The sequence below is a fragment of the Punica granatum genome, chromosome 4 (assembly GCF_007655135.1).
Source record: "Punica granatum isolate Tunisia-2019 chromosome 4, ASM765513v2, whole genome shotgun sequence".
Taxonomy (NCBI): Eukaryota; Viridiplantae; Streptophyta; class Magnoliopsida; order Myrtales; family Lythraceae; genus Punica; species Punica granatum.
In genome coordinates, this window is record NC_045130.1 from 14,389 (window position 1) to 33,806 (window position 19,418).

At 37.7% G+C, this 19,418-nt stretch overlaps 2 protein-coding genes across 6 annotated transcripts; both read right to left on the reverse strand.

The window, feature by feature from the left end:
• Window positions 1–5,426: 5,426 nt before the first annotated feature.
• On the reverse strand, window positions 5,427–6,811 carry LOC116202667 (protein CURVATURE THYLAKOID 1B, chloroplastic). The gene is made up of 5 exons (XM_031534262.1): window positions 6,407–6,811; window positions 6,094–6,180; window positions 5,918–5,980; window positions 5,622–5,659; window positions 5,427–5,484 (listed from the first exon to the last, which is right to left on the reverse strand). The coding sequence occupies exons 1-5, from the start codon at window positions 6,809–6,811 to the stop codon at window positions 5,427–5,429; spliced, it is 651 nt and encodes a 216-aa protein (XP_031390122.1).
• A 966-nt stretch (window positions 6,812–7,777) lies between these two features.
• On the reverse strand, window positions 7,778–18,633 carry LOC116206021 (CBL-interacting serine/threonine-protein kinase 9-like). 5 transcript variants are annotated; one of them, XM_031538746.1, is made up of 16 exons: window positions 18,495–18,633; window positions 14,689–14,751; window positions 14,299–14,370; window positions 14,044–14,151; window positions 13,869–13,949; window positions 12,603–12,656; window positions 12,395–12,520; window positions 12,236–12,325; window positions 11,975–12,097; window positions 11,687–11,791; window positions 11,176–11,292; window positions 11,035–11,091; window positions 10,274–10,348; window positions 9,650–9,721; window positions 9,462–9,523; window positions 7,778–8,851 (listed from the first exon to the last, which is right to left on the reverse strand). In XM_031538746.1, exons 2-14 carry the CDS (start codon window positions 14,728–14,730, stop codon window positions 9,650–9,652), a joined length of 1,122 nt encoding a protein of 373 aa, XP_031394606.1. In that variant the 5' UTR covers window positions 14,731–14,751; window positions 18,495–18,633; the 3' UTR covers window positions 7,778–8,851; window positions 9,462–9,523. The 5 variants fall into 5 exon arrangements, with proteins under 5 accessions (XP_031394606.1, XP_031394603.1, XP_031394607.1 ...); XM_031538743.1 differs by lacking the exon at window positions 18,495–18,633 and adding an exon at window positions 15,344–15,793; XM_031538747.1 differs by lacking the exon at window positions 14,299–14,370.
• Window positions 18,634–19,418: the final 785 nt, after the last annotated feature.

Below are 19,418 nucleotides of genomic sequence, written 5' to 3' on the forward strand. Positions count from 1 at the left end.
ATATTGGAAGATAGACCATATGTCTATTTTAAACTTGAAAAAAGGTGATATGTATGTAAGATAGAGATGCGCGTGTATATACTCGGTCACTTCCACTTTCCAGCCAATTGTCTTATCATATAGTCACTTCACTCACTCAATCCCTCAGTTCAGTCACTTCCACTCACTGTTCGAGTGAGTTGCCGTCAATTTAAAGGACAATATTTAAGTTCAATCGACTAAAAATTCAATCAAGCACAAAACATTTATTCTTGTGTACAATTTTCTTTATTTCAAAATAAAGGAGGTGGAGCGTCGTTATACCAGTACACTTTTTTTTATGTCGTCCTTCCTGCAGCTTTCTGGATATTCTTTCATCCTCTCTTCTAGGGTTTTCCACTCCTCAATGTGGTCTGTGCGATGTTCTTTTATGTTTGTAGCTTCTAAATTTTTTTTCCTCTAAATATTTTTCGCGAACCGTCTTGATTCTTCGTACTTTCCCTTGGAGTCACCCATTTATTCAGCGACTGAGTTCCGGATACGGACATATAGGGTCAAAGAAACAAAAAAAGTGAAGGGAGACGATCGAGATCTAGCAATGGCTTATCTTCTTCGTTGAACATCGGTTTCGCTTCCCACAAACCACACTGACTGACACCTCGTCGTTCGAATCTAGTGGTGTAAGGAACCACTCAAAAGATGACACTTGGTTAAACTGTCTAATCAGTTGCATTCTTTGGCAATTGACAAAAGCTGCTTTGAACAAATAATGACGTTGAATATAAAAAATTAGAACGGGTGCCCATTTTTGAAATGTAAAAGTTAAAATGATCCCGCTTGATGTTTGAAAAAGAAGAAAATCAGATTTGTCCCACCAATTCTTCTCTCTCTTTGTCCAGTCTGTCTGGAGTCTCTGTTTCCTTCCCTTCCCTTCCCCTCTCTCTGTCTCCATTGTTACTTGTCAATGTTCTTTCCCCTTCCTCTGCATATTAAATTGGTGATGAGAAAAGCCATGGAAAGTTAGATCCTACTACAAAATATGTTGATTATGTTTCCCATGACAGCTAGATGATGAATCATAGAGAGAGATTCCTTGGTCGACAGCATCATATGACATGAAGTTTGGAAACCTTTGAATCCCTGCTATTCTCTTTTCGTTTTTTTTTTCCTTTTGTATTCTAATGTTATTGAGATATGTAAATGGAGTGAAACAAATACCTCTTATTTTTGTACAATTTAACTGTTCTTAATTTTCAAATGAAATATATTTCTACATCCAATTTCGGTCTCCGTTAGTGGAATTGAATTCCTGTGAGAACTGTTCTTAGTTTTCAAATTTAGCGAAACAGAGACCTCTTATTTTTGTATGGAAGACATTTTCCTCTGGTTGTGGGTGTTTCATTATTTTCGTTTCTCCTTTTCCTTTTTCGATTTGATTATTTGATCGCTGTCATCACCAGATACCTCCATCTTATTGTCCCCTCTTTAGCTTTTGCTTCCTCCCCTGCTGAATAAGAAATTTGTAGAGACTGCTGAATGGTATCACCCTAGCTTCATTCTAGCTTCGTCGTACGAACTACTCGGTTCGGTTGGCTCAGAGATCTTTCTATGCTGTGATTCCTGCATAAAGTTTGAACTTTTATTTTACGGATTATCGAAGTGCATGAACTTCCTGACTAATGCATGAAATTTCCGCGACTTATTTCAATATTTGTTGGGCATACGATGTTGTCGAAAATTAACGAGTTGGTACTTTCATGCTGTAATATAAGTTGAAGTTACTGCTAAGTTTTTCCTTGTGGGCTTTCAGCTAAAGACGACGACAAAAAAAAAAAAAAAAAAGGAAGAAAGACTAATGTTTTTTTATCAGAGCACAGCCCTTTTCCCCTTGCTTTTTTTTTTTTAATTGCAAGAAAAGTCAGGCGGTTGTCGAAGGTGGAGAGTTTTAGCTTGTGGATGCGCCACAACAGGGGCTTCGTTGTCAAATAAGTAACGCCTTTGTACAAGGTGGGGAATCGCACGTGCGCATTTTGTTTCAGCTCACAGCAGTTTTACTAGCACTTGAAGTCCGCCAAGAGGTAGCTTGTCTCCACGAAGCTCCTTCCTCCTGGTACATGCTCTTTCACCATTCCACACACTCATCGAAGGCTGAAGCTAAGTCTAAACTGGAGGCTGAGACGGCGCTCGAGGTTGAATCTGTGTTGAAAGCTAAGCCTGGACTAGAGGTTGAGTCTATGGCAGAGATTGAGCCACAGCAAAGACGCCGTACACGGCATGGTGTGGACAAGATAAGGCTGCCTCGACTTGTTTTGGCTAAAAAGCTAAGCCGAATACTGGTAAGGGTCGGTCATCCGAGATGCCTTCCTGTATGGTGATTGTTGCGAGTAAGTTTCCACACCTTGTTGTTGCATATATGACACGTTCGATGCCATGGGCTGAGTTGTGGCATGCGGCACTGAAGGTAAGACCGATGTAATCGGGGCATGGGAATTGGCTATGGTATAAGTCGAGGCTGTTGTCACACAATTGATCGTGTTGAGTGAGCCATATGGCATGGAGGATAAAGGTTGCCATGGCGGGTACAACATGCGGTTGAGTATCCCTTTATATTCGAGACTCCATAATTAGAAGTACAGGCAAACTCAGAGCTTTTATGGATGATCGGATTCAACTCCTTGTTGGCCTTTTCTTCGACGGCTTTTCCATGAGCAACCTCTTGGCCTTGATTCATGGTTAAAGTCACGCGGAAGTTCTCTCCATTCTCTCGGGACATATCAGACTTAGGTGGCACTTGGTCATCGGCACCGACTCGAGTTACCATTTTGATAGTTTTAGCACTTCTTGGTAGGGTGTGTCCCACCAAGCGTGTCAAATTGTTATTCACGTCAAAAACGTCCAACACTCAATTGGCAACACGTAAGGAAATCTAGGCGTACCAAGAAGTGGTTCCAAGAAATTGACCTGTTACTAGCTGGCCCAACCGAAATAGAGCGTGTACCACTGCCTCGAAAGTTTGCAAGATTGAACGGCGGCTAGGTTTTAAATCTTCTAATTAAAGTGCACCTCCGACGATTCACAACTCGGGAATTTAGCCATTATGAGTTCTTCACCAATTATCTACGAACGAGCCCAAGTCCAAAATTAATCAAGCAGCCCGTGAGCCAGCTTAGTACTCTCGGCCAAGATAACTCAGTAAACTGAGTCATGATTTTGAGAAAGTCCACTAACTCTAGTGAACCACCAAATTCCTTGAGCAATTTCGGCAACTGTTGCCGAAGATGATAAAAAAAGTCTTCGTTTTGACACCCGGGAGCTCCAAGAACGAAAGTAGTTTTGATCCACGAGGAATCGGATGAAGAAAAAAGTATGGGAATTGAAAGTACGGTAAAAGAAGTGCGATGAATGTAAAGTGTAAGGAAAAGGTCATAATACAAAGAAAATAAACTATAGATAAAGTAAAGTGCAGGAAATGAAAAGATAAGTAAATGGTACGATTGTTGTGTTGGTTGGGACCTTTACAATGAACTTTGATACACTTATTTATAGGCGCATACATAAAATCCTAGAAAATCTCTCTAAATTGATAATTACAAGATATCGGAATATTAATCAAATAGGAAATAGATTTCTAGACTACCCAAATTGCCTAAAATATTGAAAAGATAGAATATCAAGTCATATCGGATAAACATCTGGCCTATTTAACTTCTTAACATCAAAGATAACACAAGAATATCACATACTTTATCACCAAGATATACCATTAGAAAATAAAATCTTGCACTTCCTCTGTTGAAATCTCATGCCAATATATGTATATATTCTCTATCTTAAGTTCCTCGTTCCTGGGCTGAAAAATTGGACCTAATCTCATGAAATTTTTGGGCCTTCTTCTATTATTTGAAGTTTTTGAACCTCAATCCGATCCATGCAAAAATGAACACGGTCCGCTCCTCCAATCCGAACCAGCATTCCAAAACTTGGGAAAATTATTGAAATTACCAATTAGAAGTCATGACTTGGCAATATTCACAAATCATGAAAAATGGGTCTAAACAGTTATATATATGAATTGACTTCTTCTTTTTTTTCGTTTATAATAGAGCCCCATAAATGGATTGGCTAATTAGTTTCTTTCTCACAATTCCAGTTTTTTCTTTCTACCAACCCTATATGTACCTCACTTTCCCCACAACCCCTCATCAATCCCCCAATTTCTCTCAGCTACCTTCTATTACTATTTAATATAACCCTCAGATTGCTTGTTGTCCAGATTACCTTTTCAAATCTTTGTTAACTCTTATAGGGCTTATAAACTACGGGAAGCAAAATAATTTCCAATCTAATTTTCTGACTTGGATAGCAAACAAAAATAAATTATTATGTTTATTGCTATTGAAAAATAACATTACTGTCTATATGAAAGCACTTTCTTGAATTAATTTCGATACGACGAGGTTAGGTTTTATTGTTCTAACTTCTCTTTTTTTTTAATGGATAAAGTATGGGGCCGATGCCCTCTAACTTCTCTTATATTTATGGGAATATATTAATTATTTGTTTGTTATTAATACGATTTCTAATATGTCAAATAAAAAATATTAATCTGGTTATTTAAAACTTCGAAAAAAATAGAGAAAATGTTTCAAGAAAGATTACAATATTAATTAATTTTATTATCAATTGAAAAATAAATATTACACGAAATTGTTTATAAAGAATTAATAAAAAATTTCGCATCTCAAAAGGTTAGAACAATAATTTTTTTTTAAAAAAATGTTTATATTAATCTCATTGGATAATTAAAAGTCCTCATTTTTAAACTTGCGCTTTATGTCACAATTCCTCGTACGAGGCATGTTTTTACATTAAAGGCAGTGAAGGACAGGTTGAACATGCCTTCAGAGCTTATCCGCTTGTCTCGCTTTGATCAATAAGGTGAAGGAAGTACGATGTCCGAGCACTCCACATCGATCGGAAAATATCATTTTTTTATAGGAAAAGATCATCATCAATGCCACAGAGCAACTGAAAAACAAAAAATATGCACTCCAATCACCTATATAATTCCATTCATGTATTCATCAATAATCTTCAGATATGCCATCTAGCTAATAAACATTAACTGACGACAATATTGATCCTAGTCACAATTTTGAAGATTCTAGCAAATAGATATATAATATCTGTCTCCTGCTCGCAGATATGCACATGCACAAACAGATGAATGACCTTAATGTAAAAGAGAGCGAGAAAGGATCCAAGGCAGATCGGAGTTATATCAAAGCGTATTAATTACATGAAGTATCTGTGGTTAATTAAATAAGCTGTTCCTTCAGCAGGAGGGAAAAGGAAAGCAGAAGAAAACCACGGAATGCTGCACTTATCTAGTTAAGATAAGATAATATACTGATCGAGAATAAAAGGCCGTCGCAACAACATGGTCTTCAGCTGCTTCCAATGATGTCGCGGTATGTGTCCTTGATTTTCCTTAATAGAGCTTCCCTGAAAGTTCATCAGCCAGATATATTAGTTCCCATACTATAATTGTCATGCTCAAGAAGGATCAAAAAGTCGGTGGAAAATTGGGATGAGGTATTAAATATCAGAATGCTGAAGTAAATAAAGTCCATTCAAGTTACCTATCTGGTTTGAAGATAAGGTTCTTATACGCAAACCACTGCCAAAAAAAAAATAAATAAATAAATAAAATAATAATAAATTAAAAGAGAGGAACGGAGGAGGAGGATCATTTACAATTTTCGAAAAAGGGAGCGACCCAGGCAGAAGGCATGCCTGTAGAATCCTCACCTATATTCTACATATCAACGTCTGTATATCTATATCTATGTTTATATATATTTATTGCAGGTTTCCAACATGTGAGGGAAGAACATGTCTATGCGTGAGCGATATCAAACACCCGCTAACATCTTACCCCAGTATATCCAATGCCCACCAGCTCGAGAACACCAGGAATCAAAGGGAGCCTATCGATAGCCTGATGCCAGAGGAGAACGAGATGGCTTAATTAATTAAGCTTTACAATAACATAAGGAGAGTAGGAAATGAAGGTTTTGATTAAAGCAGTGAATGAAGATCTCTCAGTCTCACCGAGATCATTCCAGTAGAGCCCCACAAGGCAACAGCACCAGCTACTCCCAGTGAAGTCACGGCATACTTGTCTTCCACGTTATCCCACTGGTATAACAAATTAAGAAAGAATATTAGTGAAGATGTAAAATTGGTATGACATTATCTACCGAAAAAATTGGTATCACATTCGCCCATAATACCACATGAAGAATGCTATATGTAGCGCTTCAGCGCCCTAGGTCACCCAAAAAAAGAAAAGAAAAATAAATAAAAGAATGCTATATGTAGCTAGCTATATACATATATTATATACAAATACGTATGTACATACAGCTTCTTTAACCGTTTTGAATATCACAGGCAGCTCCGTGGCTGCAACCTCAGCAGGAGCCTCTCCAGTTGCCAAAGCCATGACATTGCGTGCGATCTTGCCGCCTGGAAGAGAAAAGAGGAGGACAAAATGATCAATATACATTGCAACACTGCGAGAATAATGAATGGAAAAGAAAAACGAAGCAGAAGCCGGAGGGGTGAAAGGTGGAGCGGCAGGAGGCGCACAATAAGCAGTGGACTTCCAGGTGGAGCGGTGCTGCTGATGGACCTGCTGAGAGGAGGGGAAAGGAGGGAGGGACACGCACTGGGAGGGTGGCTGGAGGTGAAGAGGAGGCTTGCCGTCGACGAGGGTGGATGAGGAAGAGAGAGACAGAGCAGAGGATGAAGTTGTCGTTGAGGCCATATTACTCAAGGTCTGCCCGGGGGGTGGTCTGGGTGGGCTCTTGCTCTGCGCTGCTCTGCTCTCCTTCCGGTGCTGATATCCCTCCGTGCGTCAGTGAGAGAATTAGAGCCGCTCCAGTAGGCAGAAAGGAAGGAAGAGAACCGGAGATTTGTTGAGTTCAGAAACAAAGACGACTGGTTAGATTCTCAAAAGAGGAATTTTCCCCTTATTATTTTGCCCTTTTTTAGTATCTATATTTATATTTATATCATTATAAATAGGAGAAAGTTATATTACTTTACATCCAATTCGATTAAAAAAAAGAAGAAAAACGTAGAGCTATCACCACAGTTAATTTTGTAAAAACAATTTGGTAAAATGTTAATTTCTTTTTTCGTACTTTTCACCAAAAATTCACACTTTTTATCCCACTTTATTTTACAGCTTGTTTACATAGCAGGTCTAGGAAAGGTTATGAAAGTAAGGGGTTATGAGTAACCTTCCCAAACTGGCCATCTGGACAAGTCGCTAAGGAGCACAACACTCTTTTATTAGTTCCAATTTAATTTTATCTATCTATCTATTCTCAAGAATAATAAATTTAATTTCCTATATCTTCAAGAAATAGAGTAGCAATAACAATTGCAGTTAGTATACGTTACAGTTTAGGACCTAAAGTTACTAATTCTTGAAACAAAAATATAAATTTTATGTGTAACGTGATTTTTCATCTAATAATCTCTTTGAAAAAGAATTTTACATTGTCGAAAAGCTATCTTTCTTCTTTTGGTCTAAAACAATCATAGTTTCAATTACACTCACTTTTACCTGATAATTAAGAGATTTCAAATATAATTCTCATAATGAAATTTTTCGCAATATTTATTTTAATATACTAGAATATTGTGCCTGTTCCGTAAATAAAATAAGATGTCTCTTTTCTGTCGGTCTTTTCGTTTTTCTACTTTTTGTTCCTTTTCCATACTCTTTTTTTTTTTTGCCCCCTCAGCACTTATTTGTTGGGATATATGAAGTGGGGAGCGTGACAGCCACTCGTTTTGGTGATGATGAGAGGATTAGAATAGGTTGCTGACATGGCCGTGGTGATAGGCATTTTATGGTGTGGGAAGGGATAGGCTGCTCTCCTCTCTATCTCTCGTCCCCTTTCCAAGCTCAATCTACTATAATATCTTCCCACATGTTAACTCATTACATGAAATGAAATGAGCCAGCTAGTGTACCAATAATTTAACAGTAATAGGGCTATTAAAATATGTGACTTGTTAAGTCCTATTACCTATAGCAAATCCTCAATAGTTTCCTTTTTCAAGTTAAATCACTGGGAAAAAATTATCCCCAAATACTACCCATTTGAATATCAATCCCGGCATCAGCGAATACTCATTTGAGATTTTCTTCCCAGACTATAATTTCATTTACTCTTTTTCCACATTAAATGGATATTGTCAGTTAAATAGTAAGGTGATGTTTGATAAATTAAGTGTGTAAAAATTAAAATTAAAGAAAGAAATGTATAGAAAGAGGGAATGAATAATAAGAATGAAAAAATATTTTGAGGAAAAATAACATCAATAAATGAAAAATGACTTATTTTATAATATCAATTTTTTCCCCTACTCATTAAGTGATTTTTAACTTAATAATTAAATAAATTCGACGATTATCTTTCATCTCTCTCTCATATTCATTTTCCCATATAACTTCCTTGTAAATAAATTTTAAGCACTTAAAGTTGTAATCAAACACAACCTAACAGTTAACAGTTGGGTATGGGTGATAAGGTTAACCCTGATTCGGATTTGTTATTTCATGGTAGAAAACCGAATTGACTAATAATGAATTGCATAACTCATTAGTTCTGTCACTTGTCACGTTGATCTAGGGAATCATAAACAGTTGCATCAACTGATCTACAATCCCGGGTCAAAGGAAAGAGATGCCGCACCCCGAGGAATGTGGCAGGAGAACCAAGAGGTCGGGAGCTCATTTTCCAGTCAATCTTCCTGAATTCACAAATCCTCAGATCCGTCTTCTCAGCATCTGCAATGTAAACAATGAGGGACTCATTAAGTCAACACCCCGACATCGCCTAGATCTAATAACAGTGAATTATGCGATCCCCCACGATTTGTTTGCTACATGCTTGCACGACGCCCAAAACGATGTACACTTTCACCCAAACAACCAATACAATGCACTGCGAATGAGCATTAGGACGTCTCACAGAACCAAAGGCCTCCAGCCACAAACTCATCTCTACCACAATTAAGTTTCACATGGATATGCTGGGCACTAAAAATGCTAGTCCAGTGTTTTCGACTTCAAGCGATCCCTTCTTTAGTCCTAGGAATTCAATAAACAGTGTAGTCTAGGTGCACATTTATCTTGCTGTTATGCCAAAGTAGGAAAAGAAAATCGGCTTCCTGGTTCTAATGGAGGATCTTCAGCCTGAAAAACTGTAAAAATGCTGCACGTTGAAGACTATAGGTTACAGATCTATGATTTTAAGTAACAAGTGGCAAAAATATGATTAAAAAAAGAAACTTAGTTTAAAATAAGCAAGCACAAGCTGCGGAGACAAGTGTAATTCTAGATATTTGATCAGACTATCTAATGATTCAACAAATAACGTGTAGTGCTCAGTACTCACATATAAGTCGAATGACCCAGGCCAAATCAGAGTAATCCACGGAGAGCCACATTCTTTGCAACCTGCAACACACGAGAAGCACAAGTGATGTAATCCATCTCCTATATGTAAGTGCTGCGTTTTACTGTATACATGTGTGCATGAATGCACGTGTGTCCAAGAGAGGAGATTTGAGGTTAGGAAATGACCTAAAATTGTTCAGCATTTTCATCAGATTTCCAGACGATATCTTTTAATCCTGAGGAGAAAGTCTTGTAAAACTGCCACATGGTCCAGAAGTCAACGTCAGAATAGTGTTGCTAAATATATGTACCAAAACATATAAGAAATGGCTGGAACTTTTGCTTCTTGTCAAGACAACAGGAAGAAGGAAAAGAAAAGGTGGACGGTTTTTGGGATTGCTAACTGATTTTCATTTTCAAGAGCCAGCACACAGTATAGTTTCTAGAAAATGCTCACACTTTTTCTAGAAAACTTGTTTGGAAAATTACTTTCACCCATCAATTTTCAGTCTGTCCTTCAAATGCAAGATGTGGAGAACATTGTGGCCACCACTCTGGTACATTGGGAAGTTTGGAATATTATTTTCACCAATCAGAGCAGCCACAGCATTGTCCACAGTTATGAAAACACCATAGCCAGCATGTTACAAAGCTTTTTATTTTGCGGGAAAAGAAACAGAGGGCAGCTGCTAAGAAGACTCCCAAACCCAGCGTAAAAGAAAACTCCCAAATGAGCCCTAAACGTCCACATTTATCACCTGCATCCTTTTCCCGGAATATCATAAAAAACAAGAACTGAAATAAGCATGCCTTATGAAACTCCAGAGTGTCACCACCAGTTTTCCTTAGCTCCACCATGTGGAGAGATGGGGCTACTTCAAAGACCTGACAGGGAGGAACAGATCAGTTTTCTGATTTCGTCAAAAATTGCTGACTAGCATAGTGCCTGTTGTGCTCGCCTCCTCGGAAAGACAGCACCTTGGTCTGGGATTTGATTGTCACTAAATCTTTGGACAAGGGGAGGGTGTCATAGCATGGGTCCAAGGTTTCACATCATAGAACTCCCTAAGAGATGCTTCCCCGTATCACAAACAAAAGGAAAAAAAGAAAATGTTCACTCCACCCTTATTTCAATTGATCCATATGGTTTAAATGGTTTAGTTAAGATATTTGAACAACTATCAAATGAAGGTGAGCTTAGAGAAATGGCTTAGGTAAAGCACATGTCAGAGAAGTACATCTATCTTCCGTAATAAGCTTGGAATTGAAAACTAACTAGGTCAATTCTGAAATTCTGAAACAATTTTCTTCCAATAAAGAAGTTTACTTTAATAAACTAAATGTGGAATGAGTCAAGAGAACGTGTGTTATGTTTTCTGAATCTCAATGTGCGATTTAATAGGATTCGCAGAGCCCCATAAGAGAGGGAAGAGGATAAGTTGAACCCTAAAAATACAGGAAACGCAATCCCTGAAACAGTTACTCATTATTCTTCACTCTTTACAGATATATGACCTAAAAAATAATCTGTTTACAAAAACAATAACAATGAAAAAGAAGGAAACAAGTACCTCCGTAGCTACAGAAAGATGACCTTTCCGTCCTGTTTTGTCACCTCGTAGCTTCATCTGATAATTAAATAGATTAAACCCCTACCATTTATATAATGGGGAGAAACTTATCAGAGTATCAATACCATGCCCAAAAAGTACCTTGTAGTTTCTTTTATGGACATTAAAGCCCAAAGGTTTTGCAGCTTCCTCAATTTTAGACATAATCTCGTTAGGTGATCTTTGGGAGGTGAACCGGGTTTCTCGCTTAACCAGGCCCTAGAATAAAAATAACCATAATAAGCATATGAAAAGATCTTGAAAATAGACTTTCAGGAATAGAAGAAAGAATCCTATATCTTCAAAATTTCAGTGGGTTAATAACCTACATATGGAAGGGGGGGGGGGGGGGGGGGGGGGGGGGGGGGTTTGTGTGCGCTCAAACAGAATCAAAATAAAGACATTGCTTTCTGTAGCACAGTTCTTTCCAACTCACTCGCCCTTTCTGAATCATCAGGATCCTAAGCAATGGCGAGTATTTACTAGATATTCTTCCAAGACTGAGGATCATACACTAATTAATTAGAAAGACCCCTCTGATTACCACATAGTAAGAAAGTACTAGAATATTGCAACTTGCTCCAAAAGACAAATGGAGGGAGTAAGCTTAGACCTGTTTCTCGAACAAGTTTTCAAGATTCAGCCCCTGACATCTGGATATGAGCTCAAAAGCATTCATTGACTCCGGTTTCTCTTTCTTTTCAGTTACAAGATGAACCTGCAGATCGAAGAGGCCAGTGGATGAGAAATATTAATTTCAGCCCCTTGCTAGTAAGAAACACTAAGGATGCAAATCAAAGCAACCAATGTCTAGTTGTCACGACTATGAAATTTAATACGTGATACGGGTATTTGCAAGCCACTGCCATCATTAAAATGATACAAACTATCAATTTCTAACCTGTGAGTAATTAAAAACAGCATCAACATCATCAAGGTTCACATCCTCCTCCTGCTCAAACTGCGGTGGCTTGTACCCTTTCTTGAACCATTCGTCTTCAAGAATTTCAGGAATGGTTATCCGCTGTAGATTAACAATAATAACCTCTTATAAATCTTAGGCGATATGCTAGCTCACTAGCCTCATAGATGACGAAATAATATTGGATATTAATGGTATAAATGGAAGTACTGCATGGCTAAAAATAATACTGGTGCTCACTGTAAGGGGATTTGGGTCAAGAATACGTGTGATGAGTTTCTTAGCGCCAGCTGAAAACCATGGAGGACTTGCGAAATCAGCTTTACAGATCTGAAAATTTTGTCAACATGTCAATATAATTCAAATTATCTTATCAGGAGTAAAAATTTGATTATTTACCTTTCTATACAAAGCAATGAGATTTGGTTCATCAAAAGGCAAGTACCCAGCCATAAGTACAAACAAAATTACACCACAGGACCATACATCTGATGCTTTACCATCATAACCTTTGTCATCCAACACCTGATAAAAAGAGAATGAAAATCCTGTATACAACAAGCATGAGAAGAGTAGTCCGTCACGATATTCAGGAAAAGATAAATACCTCAGGGGCAACATAATTTGGTGTTCCACATGCAGTGTGCAGCAGCCCATCCTCCTAAATAAGACATGTAAGTGATAGCTTTGTCATAAATTAACACACAGACAATTCCAATTACTGGTCTCCTATTATTAGGAACCATTAAGCAGTTCTAAAAAGGAGAGAGTCATAAGTCTCATGCTCGGGGTTGCCATGAGATACCATTCAAAGATAAAGACATCAAATATGTAGAGAATCATCATGTATAACAATATGGATATGGATGACTCAACCTGGAAGGACTATGAGGCCCCCCCCAAAAAAAAAGGGCACGTACCATGCCAGTAACTAGTTAGTACACCAAAGAAAGAGTGGAAGTCTAAGAGGTCAGCAATTCAATCTTGGCAACAAAATAACAGAAGCCAAGATCCCATAAAGATCTGACATGTGAATATCCTATGAGACGTTCCTGAGACAAGATCATTGAGTTGCACTGTTGATGAATTCAGCAGATAATACAACGATATTGATGGTACATAGTATTACAATTTAGTCAAAACAATTAAGGAATAGCTTTTTCTTGATGATCGAAGAAAATATAAATAAGTATGTCAGTCCAAAAGCAGGAATGCATTGAAGAGCAAGTTCTCTAACTCCCTTGAAGTGCAGCAAAATTTCTTCGTTGCCTGAGTCTCGCTAGATTTGCTCAGTCGCTTGCAATATTGTACTGAATAAATTGGTAGTATTACATGAGTGAGCTTGCTAGATGACAACTTCATCGAATCAAACCAAAACAAACCCAGCAAAGCATATTCCGAGTTAAGCATTATCTTCGAAGACCATGATCCCATTTTCACTTATATATAAGGTTCTGGTATCTAGACAAACCATAAAAATAATATAAATAAAAAAAAGGAGCATCTGGTAAAATTAACCCATACTTGTCTATACCTCAGGACTGGAGGCCAATGAAGACAATTATTTATCGAGATATCAGTGTTGCTACTTATGAACTGCATCCCCAGAGTTCTCATCCACACAAGAAACAAAAAGGAAGACTGTACAGCTTAGACATCTAGAAGCTAAGTTGGTGACTGGGCCTGGAAATTGGTTAAGCTCAAGTGCTTGCCACAGTCTAAGAGGAGGAAACTAAGGACCAGAGAGACATTCTGTAGCTTGCAGTGTGTCCGAAAAGTAATCCCCACCCAAATGCAAAATAACCTCTTCCGGACTCAATAAAGGATAAGTCCAAAAACCAAATGCTAATCACCCAGGCAGAGACACACTCACCTGCACTTGCTGAGAGAATGTACTTAATCCAAAATCTGAAACTTTGAGAACTCCATAGGAGTCCAGGAGGAGATTCTCGGGCTGGAGAAAATGCAAAAGGTGTTAGGAGTCTCATCTACACCTCAAAACGATTCAGCTCGAGTCATACCGCAATGGGACGAAGAAGTTTACCAACCTTCAAATCTCTGTGATAAACACCTCTACTGTGGCAGTAATCTACAGCATTGATTAGTTGCTGAAAATATCTCCTGGCTTCCTCTTCTTTGAGTCTTCCACTCTTGGCCTGGGAGTAGATGATGTAATGATGAAACATGGGAAAGTCTCTTTGCAAGAGAAGACACAGCAGAAGAAACTGGGTAAAGCATGATAAATACATATATAATATAAGTATATATGATAAAAGGAAAACATGCTCAAAGCAGCTGTTTACTATTTTGTCGAAGAGCTCTCCACCATCAACAAACTCAAGGACAATGTAGATTTTTGTTTTGCTGGCCATAACCTATGCACAGAACAAGAGCGAAGACATTATGCGAGCTTGTATATCTGATGACTCTAAATCCTGAAGTAGTGCAATTCAGTTAGTGAACAAGTATGCCAAGCAGATGTCATTCTAATTTATGGACCAACAAAGGACTCAGCTTATTAGGACCAAGGAGATGAAGATCATGGGTCAACCTGAATCAGTAACTGACGAAGAAAAACTTGAACAATGAGTTTATGCTCCATGTAAACCCGCAGAGAACATCCCATCCCTAGCTTGCTATGATCTAATAAACGGAAGAGACTGAGTCTGTCTGAAAACGGGGAAGTATGATACCTCAAAAATTTTGATGACATTTGGATGCTTGATTAGCTTCATAGTCGAAATTTCTCTTTTAATCTGCCAAAAACAAAAGGGATCAAGAAATGCACGGTTGGGACAGAGTTGAGCAGTTAACCGTTCGTTTCAGAGGTGCACTGCTTAAGCTAAATTAGTACGCTAACAAAAGGAATTTGATGCAGTGACACAAGTGATTATTATTTACCTTTATTAATTATATTATTGTACTATACCATAAGCACTCCCTCGTAACAAAAAAAAAAAAAAGTGGGAGGGGCCCTGCCCAATCTGTATATGTATTGTATTCTTTAAAGGAATTTCTGGTATCTGTCTCGCTCTTTCTCCACAGCCTTATATCTACCAACCAGCGAAAGATACCGATGAGAAACAAACATTAGATCAGACGGATGCATCAGCTAGCGGTTCTTAAAAATTTATAAGAACTCATCTCTCGTACGGAAGGTTTGCAAATGGCACTGCAAGCCCAGCCGACGGGGATATGTTAGCTTTATCGAATTATATATGATCCTTTATTCAATCCTATGCTCGAGCCGTCCCCAGATTTTCCCCCTTTCTTCCTTCCTTCCTTGTCTTTTGACCTTTTATAATAAAAATATATATGTATATATAAATATTAAACGATAGTTGAGACCTGCTCGACCATCTTGTGCCGGAGAACATGATTAAGGTCGAGGATTTTGATGGCGAAGACGTCACCGGACTCCAAATTTTTTGCGATCTTGACTTTGGCAAAGCTGCCCTCACCAACCGTCTTTCCCAGCTCGTATTTCCCAACACGCGTTCTCGTCCTGACCGCTCCTTTATTATACCCACTCATCCTCCACCCTTCACCCGCTCCTTGCCGATCTTCGTGATACAGCAGAATGGCAAGGAATCGATGACGATGATCCTCGTGATGCAGCAGAAATGCCAAGGAATCGATGCTGATGATGACGAAGACGAATACTTTGATGAACGCGGTCACGTTCTGCCCCAAACGCCAATGAGGCAATGACGACAGACAGACCGAAAAAAAGGGGAAAATAAATTATGGGATGTGGATGAGAGAAATTTCGGGACTCGTTCCTCTTCCTCTTATCTTCTCAGATAATTCCTCGTTACCTGAATTTTTTTCTCAAATTTAATAACCTTTTCTACATCTTTTACTTTCATCCAGTTTCTTTTTTTTTTTTCCGGGGTAACACCCTGCTAGTTTTATTTTCTCAAAAATGTAACGAGGATTCATTAATTACAGAAAGAATACATGACAAAATGCTGAAGAAAAGAGAAATTACAAAATCAGAATAATCCAAGAGATCCTCCAAGGCACATCTTTTCAACATGTATCCACATCTAAGGTTGAGTTTGTTTTTTAAAAAATTTTCAACTCAACTCTACTTACCTTCAATTCAACATCACAATCATGATTTTTTTTATTTTTAAGGGGGGGAACAAGGCAATTTAATTTTTAAGAGGAAAGGCGCGCAACTATTCATTACTTTTTCACAATTCAACAATACAATTATTACTTAATCATTACTTTCTCTCAATTATTTATTATTTTTTTACACTTTTTCTTATAATTCAACAATATAATCATTACAAACTAATTAAAACTAAAATTCAACTCAACTCAACTCTAAATTCAATCGCACTCTAACACCCTGCTACATCTCATATATGTATGTATCTTTTCGACAAAGAAAATATTCATGTATCTAAGGATTTGTTTGGGAGTGCTGATAGCACAAGTGCTTTTTCTATTGATTTTTAAGCGGAAGTAACATTTAGTAAATAATTTCAAAATCATGATTTAATTAATTTTGATAATTGGAAACGTGATTTCTTCAATCAGTTCGTAGTCCAGTGCGGTAGCGGTTATATAAGTGTTTTTTTTTGTTGATTTTCAAGTTAAAGCAATGTTTGATAAACTATTTTAAAATTATAGTGTGCTTTTAACGGTTGAAAACTAATATTTTCCCGCAAGCTGACACGCTTATAAAAATTACTTCTACTTATTATCTATTTTAAATATTAATTTTAAAAACATTCAATTTGATCATCGAAAGATGAGATTACCAATAATTTGGTCCGCGAAAGAATTTTGCCACCAATAAGATCCTCCAATGTTCATTTCACCAAATAAATTGGTCTTTCGTTAAAATAACCGTGACAATATATTAACTTCGTTAAATTAATTTTTGAAAGGGTTAGTATCAATATATAACACGATATTTTAAAAAAAATTTATCACATAGCACATATCGTATTAATTTCACTATTGATAAGGGCACATTATACTTATATTTTATTGTGCAATTCATGTTAAATTATTATTAATTTTATAGAAATTATAAGAAGTTGATGCTTAATTATGTGTAATTTGATATTGTAGGTCTTTGAGGACTTAGATGGAATTACAAGCAATATTGAGGAGTTTTGCGCAATTTGGAGTCAACCTATATCTTTCGGAAATCTTTTTTTGTTTTGGATATAAATACTCCTTATAACAAGAGTAGGAAACCCTGGGGGGAGGAGCCATCTTTCACCATTCTTTTAATCTAAAGAGTTTTTGAAAAAAATCTTGTCTGAAGCCGTCACCGGGATCAATTGATTTAAAGCGAAGAATTGTGGAAGCGACTATTCCTTAAAAGAATTATTGGGTTTTTGTTTTAGGATTCAATATCTTGAGTTTACTGCTGAATATGAATTTTATTGCGATGACTCATTTGAATTATAATTGTGTTTTCAATTCCATGATGTTCCAAGCTTCTCTTGTGGGAATATGATGAAACCCTAGGTAGCTAATATGATGATTGTCGCCATGTTTTAAGATTAATAGATGTGTGGATGAATCATGATTGAAATTCCTATAATTTCAATTTTATTCTTAATTGGTTATAATTGTTAGAAACACTATTGATACGGGAGTTGATATAGAGTTTGGTATGAATTCTTTATTAGACTAATTAGTTAAATGCGGAAGCTGCGTTAATTAGTTTAATTAGATATTATCCAGGGATTAATGCAATGTTTCTTGTTAGTTATTCGCTAAGACATTAGGGATAATTAATTTAGGACATTAGACAATCATAGCACTGCAAAGTGCATGATTGTAATTTAGAGTCCACTATTAATTAGAGATGCAGGAGCTGATTGATTAATTAGGGATTTAAGACTTTAATTTTAAAGGCTTGATAAACTCACTTCAATAACCACATAGCTATTAATCTATATAATATGATGGCAATCTGATTAGTGAAACTAGGGTGGATTTTGTTTTTCCCACTTTCAATTGATATATTTTCATATAATTTTCTTTCCGCTCTTTGTGACAATTTAGGTTGATTAGTAATTAATTAGCTAATTCTCTCAATTTGATTGCCTAGATAATAATAGAATCTAATATAGGTTTAGTACTTAATTAATTCTCGTGGGATCGACACTTTATTCATCACTATATTACTTGATCAAACCCAGTGCACTTGTTAGTAGAATTCGCGCTTATCTATATATATTCACAGCGGATCAACTATTCAGCGCAATATTTTGAAATTTTTATGACATAACACAACAAGCAATAATTTCACCATATAACACAAACAAATTGACGAAACTAACGTAATGCTATGCGGTGAAAAAATTTTAAAATTTTGTGTTATGTGGTAAAATAATTACTTGTTGTGTTATGTCATGAAAAAATTTTAAAATATCATGCTAGATTGTAGAATTAATACGATATATATTATGCGATGAAAATTTTTAAAATACAAAAAAAAAATTAAAAGTAAAAAAATGCCGACCTGCCCCTCCCCACGGGAAGTCGATGGGGACGCCAGCAGCCTCCAGCGGTCGATCAACCTCGGACGGAGACACGTTTAGAAGGCGTTCGCCTTCTCCACCAGCATCGATCAACATAGCCCACCAGAGCGAGATGCATCTTCTCCCTCAGAAGGTCCAGCTCCTTCTTACTGGTGACGAAGCTCCAGAACTCTTTCGTGTCCATCTTCAGGCAAAAAGACTGCAGCCTTGCCAGCAGGCTATCCTTGTCATCGGCCTCGCCAGGAAAGTCCTCCGAATCAGCCTCGGAGACACGCTCGAGGGAGCTGAGCGGGACTTCCATGCTCCTCTCGACTTTCTTGAGCGCCAAATCCACGCTGCCATCGATGGTCGTTGCGTGCTTGTCGAGGACGATGAGTCTGCTGGTCGAGGACGATGAGTCTGCTGGTCGAGCGCTCGGAGCTTGTACTTGAGAGCTTCGAACTTCCTGATGAGGTTCTGCTTAAGCGATCGAGGGGAATTGGTCCGAGAGCTCCTTCTACAGGAGTGCGACTCGTCATGAGCGAGATCTATCTCTGGAACTCGTCAATGCTTTACTCAGTCAACTCGCCTGGATAGCGGATCGACCCCATGGCCGCCGCTTCTGCTTGTGCTTCTCTCCTTCACCGTTGTCGTAACCCAGTGACTTAGTAGCGGAAAGGGATAGAAGGTGCCGGCAAACCTGTGGTGAGGCCCCGGCGGCGACCTCCGTTCGCCGGAGGTGGGGAAGTTGCCAGTGGGGGGCGGCCCACCGATCCCTCTCTAGTCTCTCCCCTGCGTATTATCATCATGTATGAAAAAAATTTATTTTTTATTTTTAAAATTCTTTAGCAATTATTTAACGGGGTTAACAGCACGTAAGCAATTTTTGACGATCCCTTTCGCGGAAGACTAATTTGTTCAATGGA

Coding starts and splice junctions, on each gene's coding strand:
- LOC116202667 (XM_031534262.1), bottom strand. CDS start 6,811: ATGGCCTCAACGACAACTTCATCCTCTGCTCTGTCTCTCTCTTCCTCA. Junction 6,181..6,406: donor TCAAAACGGTTAAAGAAGCT/GTATGTACATAC, acceptor TTGTTATACCAG/TGGGATAACGTGGAAGACAA. Junction 5,485..5,621: donor CTTATCTTCAAACCAGATAG/GTAACTTGAATG, acceptor ATGAACTTTCAG/GGAAGCTCTATTAAGGAAAA.
- LOC116206021 (XM_031538743.1), bottom strand. CDS start 15,529: ATGAGTGGGTATAATAAAGGAGCGGTCAGGACGAGAACGCGTGTTGGG. Junction 14,152..14,298: donor GAGAGCTCTTCGACAAAATA/GTAAACAGCTGC, acceptor ATCTACTCCCAG/GCCAAGAGTGGAAGACTCAA. Junction 11,792..11,974: donor CTGTTTTTAATTACTCACAG/GTTAGAAATTGA, acceptor TTCGATCTGCAG/GTTCATCTTGTAACTGAAAA.